The sequence below is a fragment of the Carcharhinus amblyrhynchos genome, chromosome 3, assembly GCF_965287045.1.
Source record: "Carcharhinus amblyrhynchos chromosome 3, sCarAmb.v2.hapA, whole genome shotgun sequence".
Lineage (NCBI taxonomy): Eukaryota > Metazoa > Chordata > Chondrichthyes > Carcharhiniformes > Carcharhinidae > Carcharhinus > Carcharhinus amblyrhynchos.
The window spans coordinates 33755955-33782994 of NC_137326.1; the positions used below are offsets into that span (position 1 = coordinate 33755955).

A 27040-nucleotide genomic window follows, 5' to 3' on the forward strand; every position below is an offset into this window, starting at 1 on the left:
ACTGAAAGTATAAAGAACAAACAAAGAACAGTACAGCACAGGAACAGACCCTTCAGTCTCCAAGCCTGCGCCAATCATGATACCTGCCTAAGCTAAAACTGTATGTACTTAGTGTCCGTATCCTTCCATTCCCACCATATTCATGCATTTGTCTAGATGCTCCTTAAATGCCGCTATCGTACCTGCACCTACCACCTATGTGAGCAATGCATTCCAGACATTCACCACCCTCTGTATAAAAAGGTTTGCCTCACACATCTCCTCTAAACTTTTCCCCACGCACCTTAAACCTGGCACTTCTCTTTTCCATCCTAGGAAAGAGCATCTGACTGTCCATTCTCCCCATGCCACTCATAATCTTGTAAACCTCTATCAGGTTGCCCCTCAAGTAATTGTATCTGTACCAATTGGAATGAGGCCCAGGAAAGAGAGCACCCTTTTCAGTATGCTAGAAGTGTTTGTTGTTAGCAAAGAGACCACTGAATTTAATAAATTGTGGGCTAAGGTCCCACTTCAGAGACTCCGCTGAATTTTCAATGCAGTGACATAGATCAATTCTGGGTTCCAACTCCGAGCCCGAAATGGGTTGATATTGTGACGCTGTTTTAAAATTTAAATGGCCTAATTGGTCAGGAGATAAGCTTGGCAGCCAATTAGAAGTGTTGAGTGCTTCCAGATGGTGGGAGCTGCCTGCCTGATGCTAGTGACAAAGGCAGATGGCAACCATGATGCGGGCTGCCACTGCTTGTTGATTAGAGCAGGCAATTCATCAGAAGACCAGGAGTTAGAAAGTGAAAGCAAGTTGCCATTGAAACAAGCTTAAGGTATGCACTGGAAAAATACATTTCAAATGTGCGTTGCTTCCACAATTACAGTGAGTACAATTCAAATAGTACTAAATTAGTGCAAAGCAATTTCAGATATCCTGAGTTCATGAAAATGGCAAGATAAATGTATATTCTTTAGCAGCCTGTGCATCGGAGTATGTATTCTGAGGAACTGATTATGCAAAAGATCCATTGTGACCCAGATTGGATATTTGGTCAATGTTTTGAGTCCCATATGCCTTCTTCAGGGTCATTTTGGACTCGAAATATTAACTCTGGGCAGAACTATCCCGAAGAAAAGTTAAGGGCACAATCTTACCAGCCATTCACGCCCCGTTGCTGCTGCAGTGAGGACAGAGAATTTGGTGTCTAGTCAAATCTCCATTTACTGCAATGGGACCAGAAAATCCCACTGGCGTGAACAGTAGTCAAATTCTGCCCTAAGTGTCATAACGTTGAGAATACCGGTCTGGCAGGCACACTCCAGACTGCAATCATCCCACACTCAGTTATTTTTTGGGAGAGCAATGAATTGTGTGCATGTTTCTGGGGGGTTGGGGCCAAAACACAAATGATAAGCCTGGCTGCAAAGTGCTCGGGTGCCTTTTCAGAAGGGCATCCTGACCTCCTAGTGCACTGGGAGACGTCTTCTCTCCACGTACATCCGGAACCCCTCCCTCATCAGCAGCATGTTTCCTCACCCCTGTCCCAACATGGATCACTGGCATGGGCTATTCCACTTTACTCCCAATGGATTCTCTTCATGACCCCCAACATGTCCCCGCATGCTCCACTCTGCATGAGCCCCCCTGCACAATCTCCCCTACACAGCTCCCATCATAGTCCCCACTCAGGCCCTGCTCTCACTCAGGTCCCATCCCCTTCGGATTTCCCCCAGCACATTGACATTGCCAAACTGGCACTGCTAGGGTACCCTGTGGACACTGCCAGAGTGCCTGGTGGGCACTGCCCGATGGGCACTGCTCAGCCATGTTCTCGACTACCCAGGAGCTTCAATGGTCTCTGAGCCTTCCTTCATGACCATCGTGCCTGGTCTCTACGAGTGGAGACCAGAAGTGGTTCTTGCCTGTCTCGCATAGCACTTGAAGGTCAGAAGCTAGGAGAATCCTGCGTCAATTGGGTTTTGCATTTCTAAATGCAACTTTAAATATGTTGATTGGGTTTGTGCCAATAAAAAAGGACCAGGGCAATTATAAATTGTATGTCACCAGGTGCAGAACTGATTTTTAGGTCTGCTTACTATTTTCTGGAATCCACTCTAGGCACAGCGAAGTCGTAAAATTTCCCCTTCTGTTTTTATCTCCAAAGGCGATGCCAGATCAGCTGAGGTTTTGCAGCACGCTGTTTTTATTTCAGATCCCCAGGATCCACAGTAATTTGCTTTCTATTTATTGGATATCTGATCATTGGCTAATTAAATGAATCAAATTAATGTACCAAACTGAAGGCTCAATGCTTTGACCCAGTTGCCAAGTTTGGATTCCATTCCTGAGAGGTGGAAGCCTACGAAAAAAAGGACACCTCAATGGTTGAATTCATACATGTGAAAATTCCACTTTTTGGACACTGCGGCTGTTCTTGAATTCCTTACAGGAAGAAATACGGGCTGAAATTCAACTGAAGTTTATTTATTAGTTGCAAGGAGGCTTACATTAACACTGCAATGAAGTTATTGTGAAAGTGGTGTCTCTGAGAGCACTAATAAGCCACCATTTAGAAGATATTATACAATCCTTCATCTGAAGGGTGATAAAACCCCTCCAGTGATGTCCAGCTGACAGTCTGTTCATTAGACGTGATTAACTTCTATCTTACTGAGGCAATATTTGGTTTTATGTCTTCAAATAAAACATTCTATGCAGCATTTTCCCACAGAGGATTTTTACGATAACTTTGCTGCAGTGTTAATGTAAGCCTATTAGTGACACTAATAAATGTACATAAACATTTTAAATCTATGCAAAAAATATGGGGCTTGCCAATCAATAGCTTGCATTTTCTTCAGCATATATCCAGGGAAACAGGCAAAAAAATCCCCATGTCGAACTTGTTTGAAGGTTCTTTTGACTAAAGCTATACTTGGCTGGCATTTAAGACATACACATCCTGCCATTTTTTTTGCTGGTTAGGGATTTGGGAAGTGGAGCTAAGGAAGGAACAATATGATGTGGCCTGGGAAATCATCCACAAATTATGACAATTGAAATAGAATTGATAGATACGTAGAATATAAACATGTTGAAAGCTGAGAATTTAAGCATGAAGACATATAAGCAGGTATCCGAGAAATCTGCACTGTATTGTCTGACATAACTCCAAGGCAAGTGGTACTTGAGTGGAGAGGTAAGTTACTTATCCCTTGGATATTAAGATTGTTTTGTGGAGCTATAGTTGTCACATGGGCTTTTATTTTTAATTCATACATTGCATGTGTGTTAGTTCGGCCAGCATTTATTGCCCAAACCTAATTGCCCTTAAGAAGGTGCTGGTTAAGCCAGTTGGTGGAATTCTCTGGCCGTTCATGCCAGTGAGGTTCTCTGGTCCCACTGCAGAACATCAAATTCTCCGCTGGCAGAGGCGGCAGGATGTGAATGGCGGGAGAATTCTGGCCATTGTGTGATAGAGAGAGGGTTCCAAGATTTTGACTCACCGACAGTGAAAGAATGGCAGAAATATATGGGGTGATTCTGCCATCGCGACCCTCAACTTTTCCGGCGGCTCAGGTGAGATATGCGCATTGTTGGCCTTGTTTCCAGTGGGAACGCATGCACATCTTCCAGAGCTGGAGGACAGTCGGAGTCCAGGCCACCCTGGAAACTGACAGGAAGATAAGTAAGTCATTTGAATCTTTCTTTAATATATTTATCAGTATTTAATGTCATTATCAGGAACTTGCTGGTCCCGATTGAATCTCCTCCCATCCTGCCAGAAGTACTTCATTCCGGTGGGATTTAGAGTAGCTTCCCATGTTCGGGGAGCTAATGGGAGACCCCCATTGAAGGGGGGGGGCAAACGGGAGTCCCCCAGGGGTTGGGCAGTGGGAGGGTGGTGCCCCTGGGCATGGGCACCCTAGCACTGCCTAATGGGCAAAATGCCCATGCCCAATGGGCACCTTGGCACTACCCATCTGCCACTCTGCATGGCGATTGGTCTGGGATGGAGGGAGGGCAGCGATTGGTGCTAGCTTGGTGGGGGAGGTGGGGTTTGTCTACCAAGGGGGGATGTTTGAACCGGGGGGAGGGGGTGTGGGGGTCTGCTGGGGTGAGAGGGGGTGGAGAGAATCGCCATTGCTGCGGTGGAGGGGGGGGGAGTGGGCTGGACATCAGGGCGTTCTGGGATGAGATCAGGGCTAGCCCAGGAGTTGTCATGAAACTGCGATCGAGCTGGCCAGCAAACAGGGAGACTGTCAGATTGGGGCCACTGTGCATGTGCAGAGTTCCAGAACTTTCAGATTCTGGTGCGAATAGGCCATGCCCCCCTGGATTTTTAATGAGTTTCACGCTTGGGACCTCTGCAGTGCACAGAATGGGGAGATTCAAGTGTGAAGTTGCACTGAGAAAACAATCATAATCTAAAACAGTTCTCCCACCAATTCAGCACTTTTGGGAGAATCGCCCCTCCATAGTTCCAAGTCAGGGTGGTGTGTGATTTTGAGGGGAACTCACAGTTGGTGTTGATCATTTGCATCTGCTGATTGAAGATGGTAAAGGCTGTTGGCTTGGAAGGTAAAAGAATCCTTGGCTACTAGTTGAAGTGCACTTTCTGGGTAGTACAGGTTGCTGCCACTGTATACCTATGATGGAATGAATGTTTAAACTGGTTGATCGGGTCCAAATAAATGTGCTGCTTTGTGCTGGATGGTGTTGAGATTCCTTTGAGTGTTGCTGGAGCTGCAGTCATCCAGGCAAGTGGGAAGTATTCCACCACACTCTTGACTTGTGTCTTGTAGATGGTGGACAGGCTTTGAAAGTTACAAGATGAGTTACTCATTTCAGAATTGCAGCCTCTGACCTGCTCTTGTAGCCACAATATTTATATGGCTGGTCCAGTTCAGTGTTGGCTGAGTGGTAACCCCTTAGATGCTGATGGTAGGCGATTCAGTGATATTAATGCCGTTGACTGTCAAGGGGAGTTGGTTACAATTGCTGTTGTTGGAGATGGTCATTGCCTAGCACTTGTGTTGCATGAATAAGTTGCCACTTTTCAGCACTAGCTTGTATGCGATCCAGTTCTTTTTTGCATGCAGGCAAAAACTGTTTCGATATTGAAAGAAGGCAAATTAAATGAGAATGAAAGCATGTAATTAAAAAATTTCCTAAATCAGCAAAGTAGGAATTGCTCAAAACCCACAGGATCATCATTTTTAAAAATCTTTATTTAACTCCTGAGATTTCACAGAAGTTAGACAGGGAAAACAAAATGACTATCAAGTCATTTTCACCTACAATACGGCATCAAAGATGGTATCTTACATGAAAGAAATAGAGAAAGGGAGGCTATGACGGCCTATGACTCAAATTCCCATTGCTGTCAATGGAAAACGTCATGCTTGAGAGGTTGATGGATGCCGTAATCAAAGGATCTTTCAGATATAGAGCGGTTGGGAATAAAGATTACATCAAAAAGCAAAGTCTGTGAGAATTGAGAGCAGTTGAAATTTACAACGATAAAGCTGCTTGCAGCTAGATAGCAGAAGTTACAGAATTTCCAGAAAATTAGACAAATTCAGATATCCGTAATCTGTTACATTTCAATATAACTAAGCTAAAAAAGACAGTAGGACTAGGGGGCACAGCCTCAAGATAAAGGGGAGGCGGTTTAGAACGGAGTTGAGGAGGAACTTCTTCACTCAAAGGGTGGTGAATCTCTGGAATTCTCTGCCCGTTGAAGTGGTGGAGGCTGCCTCGCTAAATATTTTTAAGAAGCGGGTTGATGGGTTTTTGATAAGAGAAGGGATTGAGGGTTATGGGGAGAGGGCGGGAAAGTGGAACTGAGCCATGACAGATCAGCCATGATCTTATTGAATGGCGGGGCAGGCTCGAAGGGCTAGATGGCCTACTCCTGCTCCTATTTCTTATGTTCTTATGTTCTTATTCTGACAACAAGAAGCAAAATTTTCCTCACTAAAAATAATAAATTCTGCAAGAAACAGTCTCAGTCCTTCCTGCAGATTTGTATATTGTGCTTGAATGTGATAATTTATTAGTGTTAGTCGTATTTTAGTTGTATTTCTAAATTCATTTACATTTTTAATTTGTAGATAGTTCATATTTTTTTAAAAAACTTCAGAACTACGAAACCTCATTCTCAGGCACTATCCTGTGGGCTGTCATACTGTGTAACAGAATCAGATTTCATCTATTCATTATAATTGAAGGTTTCTTGCGTTCATTTCCATTTCTGTTTTCAATTTCTTTAAAAAATATTGTTATCTGAGTTGCATTAATAGATGATGCATTTTAAGAAATCTTGCAGGAATCAATCAAAATGTAGTCAAGACTATGATGTATTGCCATTCCCCATTGTCATAACTGGCAATTCTTGAGCAGATACTTATCTAAATTAAATTGAGAGCTGGAAAAATATATCATACGAGAAGATGTGGCAGAAGGAACACTATCCTGTTAACTTTTGATTATTTACCCTGGGAGAAATTTGATGAATTGATTTGGATGGAGTAACCATTGATCCTGAATGTTCTATTATGTATCCATGTGAAAAACATTGCAATTCTTGCATTCTTATTGTACATTCTGTTTTACTTGGGGTAAAATTTTCAGACTCCTGTGGACTAAACAAAATGTTGTTGTTCCAACACAAATAATTTAACAAAGAAAAATGGAAGAAAGGTTTTCTCTTCTGGGATGTTGCAGGTTTGTTAGGTATCCAAGGATATTGAGGAAAGGAAGCATTAAAATTGCAGAAGCACTGGCCATAAGTTTTCAATCCTCCTTGGATATGTAAGTGATGTCAAAGGACTGGGGAGTTGCGAAATGTTATAGGCTTGTTTAAACCCAGCAACTACAGTTAGTGTAACATCAGTGGTAGGAAGAAACACTTCTGGAAACATAAATTTGAGACGACGTTCATGGTCACTTGACAAATGTGTGTTCATTAAGGAAAGACTGCATGGTTTAGCTAAGGGCAAATTGTACTTACCTAAGGTGCTTGAGTTTTTTGGTAAGGTAACAGCGAAGGTTTGGTGAGGGTAATGCGGTTGAGATGTGATGTGCTTGGATTTCCAAAGAACAGTTTTACATAACAAACTTGCCAACAATACCCGAGCCCATGGAATAAAAGGGACAGCAACAACATACGTTTGAAATTGGCCAAGTGACAGAAAACAGAGAACATTGATGAACAGTTGTTTTTCAGAATGGAGGGAAATATCGTGGGGCTCCCCAGGGTTTGGTGTGAGGCCACCTATATTTCTTCATCTATATTAGTGATCCACACTTGAGTGTGCAGGGCACAATTTAAAACATCATGGATGACACAACATTTAAAAGTATTGCAAGCTATGAGGAAAATAGTGATTAAACCTCAAGAGGACTTAAGACAAGTTTGTAGAATGGATGAACATGTGTCAGATGAAATTCAAAGCAAACACTAATCAAGTGATTCATTTCATTGTAAGAGAAAGAAGCGTAATATATGGTAAAGGACACAATTCTAAAGGGGGTGCAAGAGCAGAGAGACTATGGGGTATATGCATACAAATCATTGAAAGTAGCAGGAAAATGAGAAAGTAGCCAATAAAACCATACAATATCCTAGGTTTTAATAAGTAAGGGCATAGAGTACTAAAACAAGGACATTATGAGAAACCTGTAGAAAACACTGGGTTGGTCTCAACTAGAGTATTGTGTCCACTTTGGACACCACATTTTAAGAAAGATATGAAGGCATTAGAGAGGTTACAGAACATTTTCATAAGAATGGTTCCAGGGATGATGATGATATGTGGAATTGTCAAATTTTTAGCTAAAACGTACAGATCTTTGGCATCATTCCATTAGTAGAAATTCTGACTCAGTATGGTAATGAAACCATATTTGGTGAATGCAGCTGTCTCTGTTTAAAGGCAGGTAATGGCTCACTATTGAATTAAAAGTATGAAAGAGCATCAGGTTTTATTCAACCTACCGAACCTGAATAGCTTTTGGTGAAACCCAAGGCAAAGTCCATGTTGTTTTGAAGGTTACTCCATACTGAAAAAATCTTTTTCTTATTCTCAGTATCAAATAGCTTATGTGCAGCATACAAATGGGAGCATGGCATCTGCTTGGCACACCAGCTGACGGCAGGTCCCCTTTACAGCTGTTAGCAGCAGACAGTGTATGTTTAAAGATGTGATACAGCCAAAACAATGTCAGCATTGAATCCAGAATTGGCATTTCAGATTAATAACATCAGGTGTAAAATATTTCACAAATATATGCAATTATAAAGCTAAGGCAGTTCTCCTTGGCAAAGAGAAGATTAAAAGGAGATTTGATACAGGTGTTCCAGATTGTGTGGGGCTTGGGCAGATTAGGGAGAAACTGTTCCGTTGGCAAAAGAATGAAGAACCAGAGGACATTGATTTAAGATGATTGGCAAAGGCAGCATGGAGAAAAATGTTTTATGCACTCTTGAGAATGTGGTGTGAAGATAGATTCAATCAGAACCTTTAGAAGAGAGTTTGATAATTATCAGTAGAGAAAAGAATTTGCAGGGCTATGGGGATAAGCTGGGTGAGGAGACCAGGTGACTTGCTCTTGTAGAAAGCGAGCACTGATTTGCTGGGATGAATGGCCTCTGATGCTGTAATAACTCTATCGCTCTGTGCCAAGTTGTACAAATTGTGGAGCAATGTGGGAGCAAAACTCAAGCCCCGTTGACAGAGGCTTAGCCTCCTGTAACGTAAGAAAAACATTTTCCCACATCGAGTGGTTGAGGCCTGGAACATACTCTTTGGGAGTGTGGCGAAGGCAGGTTCAATCAAGGCATTCAGGAGGCATTAGATGATTATTTAAATAGAAACAGTGTGCAAGGGTACACGGAAAAGAGTGGAGGAGTGGCATTAAGTCATAATGCTCATTTGGAGAGCCAGAGCAGACAGGAAGGGCTAATTGGCCTCTTTCTGTGCTATAACAATTCTGTGATTCTGGAAACAACTTACTTGTCAAGTTTCCAACAACTATTTAGAAAGTTTAATGAGTTTCCAATATCCTACAGATTCTTCTGTTTTTTATGTTCAGTTTCTTTAAAGCGCAGTTGTGAAGGAAGTGATTATCGAGTGACAGCTATCACCCACAAGCTCTGGCAGCCTCAAGGATCAAGGCTGTTGGCTTGCTCAGTAAACTTGGCACTAGACAATTCAGTTCAGCATTGCTCATTAACATTGGGACTTGTGCAATATTTTAAATACTTTAGATGTTCAAGAGCAAGATTGAATTTGGGAACCTGCTTCTACATTGTTACCGTATATTTGTGAAATATTTTATATCTGATGTTAGTGAAATGGAAAATCAATTCTAGATTTTATGCTGACAAAGTTTTGACTGTATCACATCTTGATGGAAATTGGAACTATGAGGAAACATTAGATAGGCTGGGATTGTTTCCCTAAGAACAGAGGAGGCTGAAGGGTGAATTATTTGAGATGTGCAAAATTATGAGCAGCCTAGATCGGGTAGACAGGAAGGGCCTATTTTCCCTAGCTAGAGGTCAGTTACCAGGAAGCATAGATTTAAGGTGATTGGTAGAAAAATTAGAGGGTATGTGAGGAAAATTCTTTTCACCCAGGGAGTGGTGGACATCTGGAGTTCACTGCCCAAATTAGTGGTTGAGACTAATTATGCTCAAAATATGCACTTAAAAGGTATCTCGAATAGCATCTGAATGTAACCTGCAAGGCTACAGACAAGGGCTGGAAAATGGCATTAAAATGAGCACCTTTTTTTTTCCTATTTTTTGGCCAGCGTACTCACAGTAGGCTGAATGGACACTTTCTCTACAATAACTTTTCTCTGGTTCTATGGTTAACAGCTGAGAGGAGGACTGGTGTGTTAAGCAGATGCTATGCTCCCATTTGTACATTGCAGAGAAACTGTGGGATAATAAGAATAAGAAAAAAATATTTTCCAGTATGGGGGTATCCATCAAAACAACGTGGACATTGGCTGGGACTTCACTGAAAGCCATTGAGGCTCAACATATTAAATAAAAGTGAATGTCCTTGCATAATTTGAATTTGCTAGCAAGCTATAACCTGCCTTTAAACAGAGAGAGCTACATGCAACAATTATGGTTTCATTACTGCAGTAAGACAGAATTTCTACCAATGGAATAATGCAAAAGACCTATATGTTTTGGCTAAAAATTGGACTTTGATAACTGTGGAATAAATTACACTAACTCTTCTTGTTGCATTTACTTATTTTACTGCAGCTTTATCAGACTAATACACAGAAGACATTGATTTATCTGTTCATGTATCTTAATCCAATCGTAATGCCTGGCGGATAATGGCTTTGCACTATGCCATACTTACATTGGATCTTCAAGTATATTTCTAACTTTCTAAATTTGGACTAATTCAATTTCAATGGGCAAGGACATTCTTTTTTGAATGGATGGGTGGTTGTTGATTTTTTCGACTATTTTGGTTAGTATTGAGCAGGATTGTCTTCTTTGAACTCCAGCTAATGTAGTTAGAGTAGGCGTGTGATCATTTAAAATAATCAAATGGTTACATTCTATTGCCTCCACGATTTGGTATTTTTAAGGTTGTTTCACTCTAATTGATCCTACAATGTATTAATTGAATATACAATCAGTAATTTGTCTCTTTGTATCCCAACATAGGAAGCAATTATCAATCATGTCTCCCTGGATAAACTCTACCTGTTTCGCGTTCAGGCTGTGTGTCAGAATGATCTGCGGAGTGATTTTAGCCAGACAATGCTGTTTCAAGGTAAGTCGACATGAGAAAAATAATCAAATTCTGAATTGTTCACGTATCAAAACATTTCTGGCCAACAAAACCATAAGGTGCTAGTTACTTACAATGCTCCTGCCTTTCCATTTCCACCACTGGTCTTTGTTACCCCTATTCTAAGGTTCATTTCCTATATGGAATTGAACAAATTCGATTAGTTTGTAAGCATGTATATATTTAAAATTCCATGGCCTAACAGCCTGTGAATTTCTGAGATTCAACAGCTGTTTGCAAAGCACAACAGGAACTCTTTAAAGAAAAACAGGCAATAATAAGCAACTCATTATCTGCACTGCAAATAACACAGGAAAAAATAATTACGTCTTGAGGGATTTGTAAATTCACTTTAAAACAGAAGGATAATCTGCAGTTTATTACAAAAATCCGACAATTTATAAATGTGAGGAGATGGTGTTAAAACAGTGTTCCTGGAAGAAATAATGCTGTTTATAATGCAGAACTGGTGGTCTTCTGGCGATTCTGAGCCAGAAGCTATGGCTTCGAGTTCCACTCCAGGATTCAGTGGTCTTAATGTGACCCAAACAGGTTGATTATTAACCTGCAAATCCTTGCAATATCCCTATGGCAGGTGGCAGGGGTGAGAGAGTCCTCTGTTCAGCCAGAACCTGCAGAAGGTAATAGCAAAGCACTACAGTAGCTTGCCAAGCATAACTATGGACCGACACATGGACATCCATGGTCATTAATTTCCTCTTAGGACATGGTACCTGAAGAGAGAGCAAGAGAGAGAGAGAGAGAATGCAGTACTGAAATAAAAGGAATACTGGGAAACTGAGACAAAAATAAGAATGACTCAATGTGGTAATGAAACCAGGTCCATCTGATGCTGCCTCTCCATTTCCACTACCAATTTTTGATATCCCTATTTTAAGGTTATTTCCCATGTGATGAGAGGATTGCACAAATCTAATCAATTTGTAGTATAAAAATACTGAAAATTCTGTAGGACATGGAAAATAATGGAATGTGATTTGTGGAAAAGTGAGTTCCACCAAATGTTAGTGTTAAATTGTTGGGACAAATATTTACAAATGGTTACGTTTTATATTTCTGATAGTACAGTGTGGTGTTTGGATATTGGTAGGAATGAAGAGCAAAACTCAAGAGACTTGCAAAGTATTCTGCACTCTGAGCATATTATTTGGCCCTCAACCAACACCCAGATGTTGTTTACTTTTCATAAAGCACACTATTTGACACTGCGTGTTGAACCTATTTTAGAGCTATTAGAGTTTGTGTTTCTATGGTTATTCCATATTTGTTGCTAGGAGTCTTATAAAACACTGTAGGCGGAATTCCCCCACTCCCCCACCCGTGGAATGTTTCTGGCAATAGAGGCGACTTGCCACTACCTTCCAGCAGAATATTGCCATTCTGCCAATGTCTACAGCATTTTGTGTGGCTCACTGTCCTGCTGCTGGAGAACTCTGTGGTGGGGGTGGGAGGTCATCTTTGTCAGGACTGGAAGATCCCACTGGCAGAAAGGGCTGGAAAATCCCACTCTGTATCTTACAATGGGCAATGACCACAATAATCTCACCTAATGAGAAAAAATAGTTTTCCTGAAAACTAATAAAAATTTCCAAATATCTTCAAGAAATAGTTGTAATTTACATATTTGAACAACAGTTTTCGAAATGTGAACAAACCAATGAAATTGTTAGCTGGCATGGAAACAATGGAAAATCTCAGTGTTCATTTTATAGTAAAGTCTTCATCTATATCCCTCGGTCTTGATTTACTGGAGTATAAGTGACCCATATCATCCTCCAACTGCATCCCTCCTCTTTCCAATTCTGCCTTGCCTATAACTCATAATGACATTTTTTATTTTTGTCAAATCCAAGTTTTAGTAATGGAATAGTTGTATTATGAAATGACAAAAATGTAGTTATCGGTCTCTTGCAGATGTATTCTACACTATGATAAAGCTGTGCTTGAAAACATATTGGGCTTTGTAAATGGCATATAAATAACATTGCTTCTGGAACTAGATAGATGTCTGATGGTGGCTACCCGGACAGAGGGTGAGGGACAAATGAAGTGAATTGAAATCAGATTCAAATTGATGTGTAGCAACCTGGTTTTAAAAACAGAAACACGAGACATAAAATTCAAAAGACAGTTCCAGTTAAATGGAAGCAGTTGTTCAGAGCAAGGTTGAAATGATGTGTAAAAGGGCACCATTGTCATGCATTCAATGATTGAAGAATTCATAAAAAGCAACACAGTTTAAGTTGCAAATGTTCAAACATTTGTGTGTAAACATGGGGTGGAAACTGAACTAGGTTCAGTTCTGCTTCTTCTAATGTTGAGTATTATATCAGCATGCTCACCAGCACTTACTTCGTCCCTGCAACTGTAACTCAGCAAGGTCAACAAACAATGGCCTGGGAAAAAACAGAAAAATGCTTATATGGAAAGGGTACATTGGCTCCCAGTGTTCTTAAAGTTTGGAGTCTTACAGTTAACAAATGAGCGAGGGAATTAAGCAGGATTATGAATAATTATTTCATTTATTTCAGGTTTTCTATAAACGATAGTGAGAGAAAATGTACTTACCTTTAATTTTCACATTCTCAGGATGGCTTGCAGCAAATGGAACACTGCCATTGTACAAATATAGGTAAACATGATAGCCAATTTGGACAGAGCAATGCCCCACAAACAGCAATGAGATAGATAATCGATTAGTCTATTTTGATAATGTTGGTTCAAAGATTAGTGTTGGCCAGGGCATTGAGAGAACACTACACTTCTTCAGTTAGCTCCATGGGATCATTTACGTCTACCTGTAGCTGAGGGCAGTATAATGCAATATATGTTAACATCTAATCCAGAGCTGTGGGTTGGGAGACAAGATTTTGGCGTTGAATTCCAAGGCAGCAACAGCTGCCATGGAGCATGGACTGAATGCTAACAACTGGCAGGCCCCTTTAAATCATTGAGTTTTTTTTTCTAATGGTGGGTGTAACTTAACAGACAAATTCAGACCTCATTGCTGCAAAAAATGGTTGTGATGAAGTGGGCGTTTAAAAAAAACCCTACAGTTTAAACACTCCCCACTCTCGCTCAATAACTGCCCTCCCCCCACCCCCCCAGTTTTTCTCTCTGGGTTCACACAAAGTCTGGGGCTTTAAAACAGGACCATGCTGGGATAAAGTTGGGAAGCATTAATGTAATTCAAAGGCATCAGGCTGGATTTTCACTAAAATTTTCCTGACATGGCAGACCGGTCTCCTTTAAAAGGGCCTCACCCAACATATTTTCATTCTGAGGAGCCGGGGGATGGGATGGAATTGGGCCCTTCATCTCCAGAGACAGTTCAGAAGTGGCTCCATCGGTGATGAGTGCCGAAGTGGGCTGATTACAAGGCCTCCTTTGGTTCTCTGCAGCTTTGGCTCAGTTCCATTAAAGGCTGTTTGGCCTGCTGGCCTTCATCTCTCACACTCCACCCATCCCCCCATTCTTCTTCATACACCCATGACCGCTTATTTGCCCATTCTGTCTTCATACTCCTAGCCTGCAGCCACTCACCCAATATCCACTTCATGCAAATGACAGGAGCCATGTGGAGATGGAAAGAAAATTCTCATAAGCTAATCAAGATCTTATTCAAACATGCTTTATCCTCAAAAACTCATTCAGGAAACTCATTCAATAAATTTAAATCCCCTCAATTGGCCAATCTGTTGTTAAAAACAAACATCCAACTATATAAAAGATAGCTAATCCTTTAATAACCTCTTAAACCTGTTAATCAAAATGTCTGTATAGTCCCCTCTAAGATAAGTGATTCTGGACCTCTTAAAAGTCGGCCAAGCATTCATAGTAGGCTCAGTAAGAACAACAAATCTTAGGAAATATAAATAATGGAATCTCAAATTGTAAAAACTGATGGCTAATTTTTTTCTCTAATACAGATGACCTGTCGATCAATGCACTTTAGTAGGAGGTGTTTGGTCTTTTTTTGCACTAAAGCAAAAGATGCAGACTGTTCTTTATTAATTTAAAAAATCATTTCAGATCAAGATACTTGAAGCTTCCCTTCACAAATGTTCACACTTGTTCCATAGAATTGTCATTTCTAAGACCCTTAGAACAGCAAAGATGGGGTTTCTATGAATCAGTATTAGTTTCAAATGGCCCAACATTGTATCATTTCACAATTGTGTGATTCATGAACTACCCCTTCTCCTGATGGTGAAAAATGGAACGAGACAGAAATGACACTGGACCCTCTCTTTCGGGTCCCGCCCACCATTTTGAAAGATCTGCTGAGTTGTCTTGACATGTCGAAAATCCAGCCCATCATCTTCAATCTGCAACTTGTCCTCTGTAATCCACTGAAGTATCAGCCTGCATTATGTGCTCGAGACTCTGTATGGGGTTGAATTCACAACTTCCTGATTCCTCAGTGTGTTACCACTAAACCAAGGATGACACAAGGTGTACAGCCTAGATATATAGGTCTTGGAGAAAATGTGTGTTGAGAATGCTAAATAAACATATAATTCCGTTGCATATGGAATGTTTGAATGTCTGTTTTCAAAGGGCTACATCACACGACCTCAGCACACTGGTCCTATTGTAGTCATACAGACACTGTCATCCTTACATGGCAAGTCCAGTGCCAGTGTCGTTACTCAGTTCATTTTTCTTAAGGATTGTCCTGCCTCGTGTTGAAGCAGGTGTAAACTTGTGATTATTGTAGATCAATTGTCATTCTGACAGTTTGCTGCAGTTTGATTTAGATTCAGAGACATTTCTCCCATATTTTGTTCACTTTTGCACAAGTCAGGCCTGGAATGTCGATGGGGAATTTTAATGCCAAGGATGGGTAGACAGGTGGAAGGCTTGAGAAACATTCTCAAACTTGACCTGAAACAGCCTTGAACCCACTCATTTAACAGAGACAGTATTGAAGGTCATCTCAACACCATCTCATGAGATCAGTAAAATCCTTTAAAGAGGCTGCATACTCCAGGTTTTATCAGTAATTAAAGACAGGTCTGAAGATCCATGAGGTAGTTCCCACAAATTCAGGCTCCTACCCAGTCTCCAAATTTCCAGACGATCCTTCAATCTCTGCTTGTCCCCATTCACCCATAGATTGCTTACATCTTTTTCATTGTCTGTCACTGTTCACAGCCCCCACAATCTGCAATTCCTCATTCCCATCGCCACAATCTCCAACTGATACAATCACTCCCCCATATTCTCCAACTGCTCACCAGCCCTTTCACAATCTCTGATTGCTTACATTGGCTCACTCCCCCACCACCACCCCCCCACCCCCAACCCCACCAATGCAAGGGTGCATCCATCTCCCATATACCACCAACTATATCTGAAGTCCTTGGCACATATGATGGCAATTTCTCTCAAGGCTATAGATCAGCAGAGATTTAGTTCCAGGTCTCTGCAACCAGCTCGACAAATACCTTCAACCAACCTTCACTACCAATGGCTGCCAAAGTCACCTACTTCTTCAGTTTCTATGTCTCTTTTTCCTACCTGGATAATCTGCCACCTAGTCTATCTGAAGATCCTGGCAACCAAAAATTGAGCAATTTGCTTTGAGGCTCCATATCATGTGGTGCTAGTACCAGATCTCTGCACCCATTTGTGCCTTATAAAAATTGATAGATCATTTTGTTAATTGGTACATTTTCTTTCCATAGGATTGCAGCAACAGCATGAGGCAATTGTCCAATACAGTTATCACACTACTACTTTTCCCAAAGTAAAACTTTGTTTCTTTTGTGCAGCCTCCAGTGATTCCTGTAAGGATTGCTGGCTAGGTTATTAAAACCTGCCATAACTAAATGGACTGTGCATTGTGTGCAGACCAACCATTTGCAACTCACAGTTGCAATCAGGGTACTATAGCTCTCAGCCAGAAACAGCCTGGTCTTATTTACACTACTTGAAGGTGGCATCAGTGATAACTACAAACTTTCCTATGAATATTAAATATCATTTAAGTTTTAGCTGAAAAATGGGCAATCAGCAATTGAAAGTCATTGCAAGTATTTCCTCTTTCCAGACACTAAATGCTGTTCAGGTACTGCAGGATCCACTTGCCTGTCTCCATATTTATTTTGCTACCACTAGCTTTTGTCAGACATTTTATTGCATTATACAGTCTATATTGAATGGTGGAGCAAGCTCAATGGATGAAATGACTTATTGCTGGTTCTCTATTTCTTTTGATCTTATTATGATCTTAGTAATGGGACAGGAGGGAACTGTACCAATGAGACAGGATCCACCTGAACTGGACTGGGACCAGGATCCTTGTGGAAAACATAAATAGGGCAGACATAAGGACCCTAAACTAGTAAATAGGGAAAGGGGCTCAGGTGAAGGATTTAATTACCCACTGTACCTGAAATCCTTGACTCACATGGTGGCAATTTGTTTCAAGACTATAGATCAGCATAGAGCTAGTTCCAGATTTTTCTTATCAGCTGCACAAGTACTTCCAACCAACCTTCACTACCAGATAGTAATCATTTGAAAACAAAAAGGAAAGCTGTGGTTTTAAGTCAGTCAGATTTGTAGGACACGACCTACCCTTTACAAACCTATGCTGGCTCTTTCTGACCAGCTGAATGTTTTGACAGTGTTTGGTCATACTACCCTCAATTATGGATTCTAGTAATTTCCTGACCACAGATGTTAGACTAACTGGTCTATAATTTCCTGGCTCTCCCTTCTAACCTTTTTCGAATAGTGGAGTGATGTGCAATTTTCCAGTCTAAAGGAACTGTTCCTGAATTGAGAGTACTTTGTAATATCATAGTTAGGATATCAGTAAAGCGCTTGCCTATTTTCTTTCAAAACCTGGGATAGAAGCTATCTGGTCCTGGGGATTAAGAACAAAGAACAGTACTGCACAGTTCTCTATAACCCACCAAGTCTGTGCCAACACAGATGTCTTTCTAATCTAATATTTTCTTGCCTCTACATAATTCATATCCCTCTATTCCCTGTCTATTCACATATCTATCCAGATGCCTCTTGAATATTGTTATAGAAACTGCTTCCACCAACTCCTCCAGCAGCGCATTCCAGGCATTCACCACCCACTGTATGGAAAAACTTGACCCTTACATCCCTTTTAAACTTTCCCCCTCTCACTTTCAACCTATGCCCTCGAGTAATTGACCCTTCAACCCTGGGAAAAAGACCCTGACTATCCATTCTATCCAAGCCTGTCATAATCTTGCAAACCTCTATCACGTACCCCCTCATCCTCTGACATTCCAATGAAAACAATCCAAGTTTGTTCAGTCTTTCTTCATAGTCCATATTCTCCAAAGCAGGCAACATCTTGGTAAATCTCTTCTGCACCCTTTCCAATGCAGCAACATCCTTCCAATAGTGTGGCAACCAGAATTGTGCACACTTCTCCAAATGCGGCCGAGCCAACATCTTGTATAGTTGCAATATGATTTTCCAATTCCTACACTCAGCGCCCCGACTGATGGAAGCCAGCATGCCAAACGCCTTCTTGACCACCTTGTCCACCTGAGTTGCCACCTTCAAGGAACTGTGGATCTACATGCCTAGATCCGATTGTGTGCTAACATTTTTAAGGGCTCTACCATTTACTGTATACTTCCCTTCTGTAGTAGACCTTCCATATTGCATCACCTCACATTTGTACAGGCTAAATTCCATCTGCCATCTTTCGGCCCAGGTCTCCAGCCGATTTATATCCCACTGTATCCTTTGACAGAACTCCTCACTATCCGCTACCCCTACAAATTTTTTTATCTGTAAATTTACTAATCAGACCACCTACATTTTCTGTATTACAAACAACAGAGCCCCCAGCACTGATCCTTGTGAAACACTGCTTGTCACAGGCCTCCAGTTAGAAAAATACCCTTCCATTGCTACTCTCTGCTTCCTATGTCCAAGCTAGTTTTGTATGCATTTTACCGGCTCACCTCGGATTCCATATGACTTTGCCTTCTGTATCAGCCTGCCATGAGGGACCTTCTCAAAGGCTTTACTAAAATCCATGTATACAAAATCCATTGCCCTACTCAGGACATTTTTTTGTCATTTCCTCTGTTGATTCTGTTGTTTAACTCATTAACAAATTTCCCAAGTTTACCATGGACAGTCTCTATTTTGTCCCCTTGCAGCTAGCCTTATCTAAATCTAGATCTCGAATCTTAGGTTCCAGTAAAGAAGAATCATTTGCATGTGAGCCTTTGTGTGATTTTTGTTTATTCATTCGTGGGACATGGGCAGGGCTAGCTGGCCAGCACTTATTCCCCCATCCCTAGATGCTCTTGAGAATGTGGTGGTGAGCTGCTGCCTTGAAACACTGCAGTCCAATGAGTCCAAGTGAGGGCCAATGGATAGTTATTGAGTGGTTAATTGTAAGTCGAAACAAATGGATGCCAGTTCATGGGCTTTACAACATAAGAGTAGAAGACAATATCTGACACTGCCTAGCTGCAGCATTCTGAGTCTTTTGTGTGTGCTTACTTCCTCCAGAACAGACCATACCGAGTTCTGATTGCATAATTTTAATCAAGTATGACCAAATGACTTGCATAATGTTAATTATAAACATTACCTTGCAATCTGTCTTTTTAAACAGATCAAATGTATGTTGCTGAATATGTTTTCACCACCAACCAATTATGACCAGGAGATACATTTATTTTATATTTTCAAAATGGCTTCTTTTATAACTTTTTTATTCGTAAATTCATTTATTTTGATTCATTTTTTACATTAAAAGTTGTATTTGTTACTTTTCCAGCCAACACAACTAGAATATTTGAAGGAACCAGGATTATAAAAACAAGAATGGTAAGTGTAGAAATTAATCTTCTATCCCTAAAAGGCATCATGTTAATAACACGTTATCTCCAGAGATGCATGCAGGAAAAATGGGAAGAAATTATATCACTGTCCACCTGTGAACAGTTACAAGACACAGCAGCTAAGCATTACTGATTTTTTCTTTTCATCCCAAATAGCAACTTTATTGTCTGAACTGCTATTGGTAACAGTGCTGCAATATAAATGAGGTAATGTGGCAGTCACTGGAGATGTTCAGTTTGCAGCTTGCTGAAACTGCAGGGAAAGGACATACAAACATATGAATTAGGAGCAGGAGTAGGCCAATCAGCCCTTCGAGCCTGTTCTGCCATTCAATAAAATCATGGCTGATCTATTAATTTCAAATCTACATTCCTGCCTACTCCAATAACCTTTCATCGTCATGCTTATCAAGAATTATCTACCTCTGCCTTAAAAACATTCAAATTTTTTGCCTCTATTATCCTTTGAGGAAGAGAGTTCCAAAGACTTATGACCCTCTGAGAGAAAAAATATCTTCTTAAATGTACTATCTTTTATTTTTCAACAGCATTTTCTCTAGGACAGTTGTTAAGCTCATGGCCCATGGTTTCCTAATTTTTGACTTCCCTTTTTGTGTAAAGGGGTTACATTCGCTATTTATGAATCTAATGGAATCTTCCTCAAATCTATTCAAGTTTGGAAAACTAAAGCCAATGCATCAACTATTTCACTAGCCATTTCTTTGTAGACCCTAGGATGATACAAATCCCACTGCATGCACTTCAAAACTTTCATCCACCCTGTTTCTTATATTTGAAACCTGAGGGCTCCAGAGCTTCTCACTGACAGTGAAGGCTTGTGTTGCTCGATCATTCCATTTTGTCACTCAGAAGTCGTGTGATCTTTCTATTCTGAGAGATTACTGATAAAATACAATTCAATTGCACCTCTAGCATGAAATAATTGTATTGAATAATATCATGCACCCAGGCAGGAGAATGTCTTCTACTTGTGCAGAATAGAAAAGATGTTGTGCAATTTTTGTGGTTGCAAGTATTGAATCTTTGCTCCAGATATGAATTTGTGTTCATATGGTGTAAGATGCAGAATATATTGAGAGTGGAAACTTGTTACTGAAGCTGTTAGTGAAATCAGTATTAATGTCTGCACAGTTGTGTAGGTTAGTGGATTAGCCATGGTAAATACACAGGGATAGGGTGGTGGTGGGGGGAGATAAAGGGGTAGACTTGTGCAAGATGCCACTTCAGAGTGCAGACTCGAAGGGCTAAATGGCCTCTTTTCTGCATTATAAATAATGAATTAGGTATTTTCCTGTCAAATTGACAATATTGCAGAATATTGTTAAAGTAAAATTTGTATTTCCCTGGTTTGTTATCAACTATAGGGCACGCACAAACTAATACTGCATTAATATTGTTTCTGCTCTTAATATTGGTGACTCATGTTGCATATATATCAGGCAATACTTGTCATCAGATGATAACAATGGGCATCATAATTTTACTCGGAACTGTCTGTGATTCTGTGGTGAATTGATTGGTGAATCTTGAAAGGGGAAACAACATTGCACATAATTCAGGGGGATGGGTAAAGTGGGTGGGGGAGAATAAGGGGCCTGAAACAGAAAAAGTATCAAGGTCCATCTCCTTGCACCCCCAATGCCTCTATGAAAAGACATTTGAAATTTAAAGTTGTGCTTTTCATAAGGATTTAAAATGCAAATTTGTCATTCTCAGGGAAACAGAATGGTCATCGTTGAACAATTTAACAAACTCCTTTTAATATTTTGCAGTTACATTTCAATTGCAAGTTCAGAAATGAACTTGGGTAAAATAATATTGTTAAGAAACAACAGATTTTAAATTAACCAGAAATATATCTAATGTGTATTTAATGGCTTTAACTTGCTGAATACCTTTGAGGATTTTTGTGTGTTTTGTTTCCTTCAAGGTTCACCAGCAGATGGCAGCAAAATATGTTGGAGAGTGTTTACTTATAAAAGATATGAAGGAAACATTCAAAAATGTTTGAATGTTAATGTTAAGTTGACAATAGATAAATAATTTAGTTGTTCCTACGTCAATTGTTCACATTTAATGCAACTAATTTTTGAATCATTTTTCTCTTACAACTAGAGGTGGAAATTATTTCATTCATATTTTCTAGAAATTCAAGAACAGAGTGATTCTAGTCGTGTTTAGGGTGGACGGACACTTTGTTCTCACAGGGTTATCTTAGGGAGTGATGGGAGGGTGGGGACGGCTCATCCAATTGCAAATGTAAAATCCAGCCCATTGTTTTGGAAACCCTTATGACAGCACCACCAAGAGGTGAATAATATATTGCAGATTAATGCAATATTTATTTGAAAATGCACTAGGTCTTATGGAGCAATTGACACAGGGAATTCAGTGAATTTTGAAATGGAATTCTGAACTTAGCACAGCCATTTTAACATAAAATTTAGCACTTTTGTATGTCACTGTTATATCTAAGCATCAGCCTATGCAGGCCACACTTTTTTTCATTCTTTGCAATATAATCACCAATGTAATAATTGATCAAAATATGAGACTTATATGAACAAGACTGTTTTGTATACTGCATGGACTATTCTACCCAACCAGCAATTTGTTGGATAAAAAACATTTAATACACTTTTTTTTAATTTATAGTGAGATGACTAATTGAGGGAGGGAAGAAAATACTGCTATATACGATTTGAATAATATCAGAGGAGCCAACTTGAATGTAAATTATACATTGTGATTTCTAAAAATATTAATAATAGTAGACCTATGCATATTGTGTCAAGCAGCTGAATGTGAGGCGCTAATAAAACTACACATACCTTTTTGACATTTTAAACCACCTTGACAGAGGAATGTTTTAAAATATTTTTTAAATTACTTTTTCTGGCTTTTAACAAAATCTTTAAGTAAGATTTTTATGTTCTCCTCACACATTGTGAGAAAATAAAGCCCATCTTCTTCTTTCCCTCTTCTCTCGCTGCAAAATTCTGGCCATGCTATGTACCCACTTCAGTCAGTTGGCATTTACAAATGCCATTCTTCAACCCACCACCAGATGGCTTAAAATAGCAGTCCAATGGTAGCTGTTTATCTGATTGTTCTTTCACTTGATGCTTCCTTGGCTGTGGGAATCTGTGGAAAGTGGGAAGAATTAACATGTCCCCCTCCAACTTGAGATGTTACAACACTGCTCCACCATATTAAAAACATGCAGTAGATAAAGTTCAGTTCTCAATACACTCTGAAGCAACACTCTGTTCCACTCAATAACCAATAAGCCAGTTTGACTGATTCAGAAAGATTTTTTTAAACTCTTCTTCCTGTGAGTAAATTACTGCCAGAGAGTTGAGTTGATGGATAGGGAGTAAGCAATCACAGATCTGCAACAATATCCCCACTGCTTTTCTTACTACACGAGTACATATTTTAAAGCATAAAAGTACATAATACTATTGTCATTCAATTTGATTTTTTTAAAATGTATCGATGATATATTTATTTATTCATTCATTGGAAATAGGCACTGCTGGCTTTCCAGCATTTATTGCCCATCCCTTGATGCCAGAGGGCAGTTGAAAGTCAACCAAATTGCTGTGGTTCTGGAATCACATGTAGGCCAGACCAGATAAGAACAGATTTCCTTCCCTAAAGGACATTGGTGAACCTGATGGGGTTTTCTGATAGTCGACAATGATTTCATGATCATCAGTGGATTCTTAATTCCAGATTTTTTTGTAATCGAATTCAAATCCCACCATCTGCCGTGGGGAGTCGAACCCAGGTCCGCAGAACATTAGCTGAGTTTCTGGACTAATAGTCTAGTGATAATACCACTAGGCTATTGCCTCTGCATGTGCATCTATTACCTTCTTATCTATAAAGACAGAACTGACTTGGTGCTAAGGTCTTTAAAACCAATTGCAACGTAATGCAATGTAAATGTTATACTATCTTAGTTTCTTCTTATTATTGATGCTGATTAGTTTAATTTTAAAAAAATTCCAAAAACCGCAGTTTCAATGAATAAAAACTGAAGATTATAAATTTTTACTGAGAAAATTCCTTTAACCTGAATTGTTTTATCAGCCGAGGAAAAGAAGAGTGATATGTAAAGAGTTCAAAAGACTGCATGTATTTAATATTGTCATTCTTTTCTCTTTTTAAATACGTTTTGAATTTCCATTTCAAATGGATTTCTGAAAAAAGCTAACAGATCAGTAAAGAAATATCTTTGATATTAATACAGCAAGTCAATGGAGCCACAAAGGATCTGAAAGTAAGCATAGGTATAATGGGAAGCTTATGTATTTATGATTTTCTTGTTTAAACAGAATGTTAAAGGAAGTGCAGTTCCTAATGGAAAAGGGTCAAAATATTACAATGAGCATGAAAAGAAAGATTTTGGAGATGATGAAAAAAGCGTAGAAGTTGAAGCTTCTTTTCGAAGCTTCTATAATAATGAGAACCAAAATGGTATGTCCAATATTTCTACTTACACTGTATCCTTTCTATTTTTCTTCATATTCTTCTGGTATGTCACTGAAGCCTACAGCCTCTCCTGCCTCTTCAGCTGATATGGCACCAATCAGTTCTGGGTCATCTACTTGGACTTCTTCCGGTCTTACTTTACCTTTTGTTTCTATGGCAACTGGCCTAGGCCCTGCATCCAGTGGAAGTCAAACCACTGTAGCATCTGTGGTAACAAGTACCTTGCTTGCAAGCCTTGGGTTTGGTGGTGGCGGTGTTCCTTCCTTTCCTAGTACTGTGTGGCCTACACGCCTTCCCTCTGTGGCTTCAACCACTAAACATCGAGTGAGACCTGTTGTTTCAACAACTGAAGCATTGTCATCTCCAGGCTCAGAGGGTAGTTCTGCTGTTAATAAAACTGGTGAAGCAGAAGGTGAAGATGAAAAGAAAGAAAATGAGGGCGAGAAAGGAGAAGGAGAAGAAGGAGAAGGTGATGAAGAGGAAAGCAAAGATGGCTCAAGGAAAGAAGTAGTGGAGAAACAGGAGAATGTTGTGACTGCAACAACTGAGACACAAAATAAGACTGAATCAGAGGTATCACCTGGTGATCGAAGTGGTCCAACTGAAGAAGGCAAAAACTCAACCAGTAGACAAGACCTTTCAAACGTAACCAGCAGTCAAACAAGTAAAGCTTTCAAGCAGACAACAGTTGAGCCATTGCGAATGACATCAGAAGTTTCAACTGCAGAGAACTATCCACTCAAAACTTCAATCAAACCAACATCTCCTCCAAAAACATGGAACGACGTAGCAGGAAAAAACTCTGCTGAGAATACATTCGTTATGGTGAATCCAGGTTAGTTTATATCAAGTTATTTTGTTACTGTTGCTTCTTTCGATACTTTTTTTTAAAATAGGCTCTTTATTTGGTATGTGGCTCTTTTTATTTTGCTAAGCTTGTGATTAACCATTTGATTGTAGTGACTAAATAACTTTGGCTCACATGACGTATTGCTGATTTATTATGCTTGATGCTTACCCAATACCATGGAGATACCATAAAAATTTAAAACTACAAGGTTGAAAAGTTTGAATATTTTATCCCCCATCAAAACATTTCCTATGTTAGCAGTAAATTATCAACAATGTGACGTAGAATATAGAAAAACTACAGCACAAACAGACCTTCGGTCCACAAGTTGCGCCAATCATATCTCTACCTACTAGGCTTACCTATAACCCTCAATCCTACTAAGTCCCATGTACTCATCCAGAAGTGTCTTAAAAGACCCCATCGAATCTGCCTCCATCACCACCGCCAGCAGCCGATTCCACGCACTCACCACCCTCTGAGTGAAAAACATACGCCTGACATCTCCTCTGTACCTACTCCCCAACACCCTAAATGTGTGTCCTCTCGTGGCAGCCGTTTCAGCTCTGGGAAAAAGCCTCTGAGAATCCACCCGATCAAAACCTCTCAACATCTTATACACCTCTATCAGGCCACCTCTCGTCCTTCGCCTCTCCAAGGAGAAAAGACCAAGCTCCCTCAACCTGTCCTCATAAAGCATGCCACCCAATCCAGGCAACATCCTTGTAAACCTCCTCTGCACCCTTTCAATGGCTTCCACATCCTTCCTGTAAAGAGGCAACCAGAACTGAGCACAGTACTCCAAGTGGGGTCTGACCAGGGTCTTATACAGCTGCAGCATTATCTCCAGAAGTGTCGATTACTTGTTCCTTTGCTAATGAGTATGAAGACACTCTTGGTAGTTGATTAATTTGTGCTTATTCCAAATGTCCTTTAAAATAAACTAGGTGATACGGTTTGTACTATCAACTATTTTGTCCAGAAAACTTAGATTTTCAGTATTACTTTGGCACATTGCATGTAATATTCATGAGTGAAAGCGATGGAACAATTACATAAAAATAATTTTTTTTCTGGGAAGATAATGCATTGTATAAATGTCGTGTGATTAATGTAAGTTTAGTAGTACTTATGTTAGAAAATGGCTTTTCTCATATAATTGCAAGCCAAATCTACAATTAAGAATGTCCAGCTACTTCAAATTAGTTATGTTCGTGCACTATTCTACTATGAAATGGTACAACGTGTATTTACATTCTCAGATAGGGGTAGATTTCAATTTATTGGCTGCCTGTCCAATATTTCTTGTGGTAAAGTGGCCAGGGCCATTTTGAGGCCAGGTCTTATTTAAATAGACCCAAATGTCTGAGCAGGCAACCCAGTATAGCTTGCTGGATTCTGGCCTATGCACTATTTGGTGCCACCTAGCCAGCAGCAAGCTAACTCCTGAGCAGATTTCTGTTGGTTTCCTCAACAACAGAAGAATATTTTAAAACTTGCCTGTCTTGGGTCATTTTGGGTCTATTGCCAGAAAAGCTGGTTGGAAAATGGGCAGTTCATGCTTTGATCAGCTCCGCTCAGCTGGAATCCTTTGAATCGCAGGACTTTGACTTGGGGCCTATTGTTTGAAATAGGGCATGTTTCTGTACGCCCAGTGGAATACCCTTATGAAAATGGAGATTGGCTGGAGCATCAGCATTAAGGGGCTGAAAATATGCCAACCTTGTTTTGTAGTCACTATGAGACACTACCTCTCATTCACCCATGATAAGCCCATTCAACAACAACAGTCTGTATTTATATGCTGCCTGTATTATAGTAAAATATCCATAACCACTTTACAGGAGTGCCATCAATCATAACTTGACAGGGTACTCCACAAGTGGATGGTAGGATTGATAACAAAGACCTTGGTCAGAAAGGTATATTTTAAAGAGTTTCTTAAAGAAAGACAGAGGTG

General features: G+C 40.0%; 1 protein-coding gene across 2 annotated transcripts in view; it reads left to right on the forward strand.

Moving 5' to 3' along the window:
- LOC145338627 (receptor-type tyrosine-protein phosphatase gamma-like) overlaps positions 1-27040 on the forward strand; it is a 693461-nt gene that overhangs the window by 550557 nt on the left and 115864 nt on the right. The window contains exons 10-13 of one of the 2 annotated variants that reach the window (XM_080183016.1): positions 10701-10809; positions 19646-19695; positions 24074-24215; positions 24598-25065. In XM_080183016.1, the coding sequence (XP_080039142.1) occupies positions 10701-10809; positions 19646-19695; positions 24074-24215; positions 24598-25065 (769 nt within the window). Of the gene's footprint in view, positions 1-10700; positions 10810-19645; positions 19696-24073; positions 24216-24287; positions 25066-27040 lie in introns of both variants that reach the window. The other variant, XM_080183007.1, reaches the window with a different exon arrangement.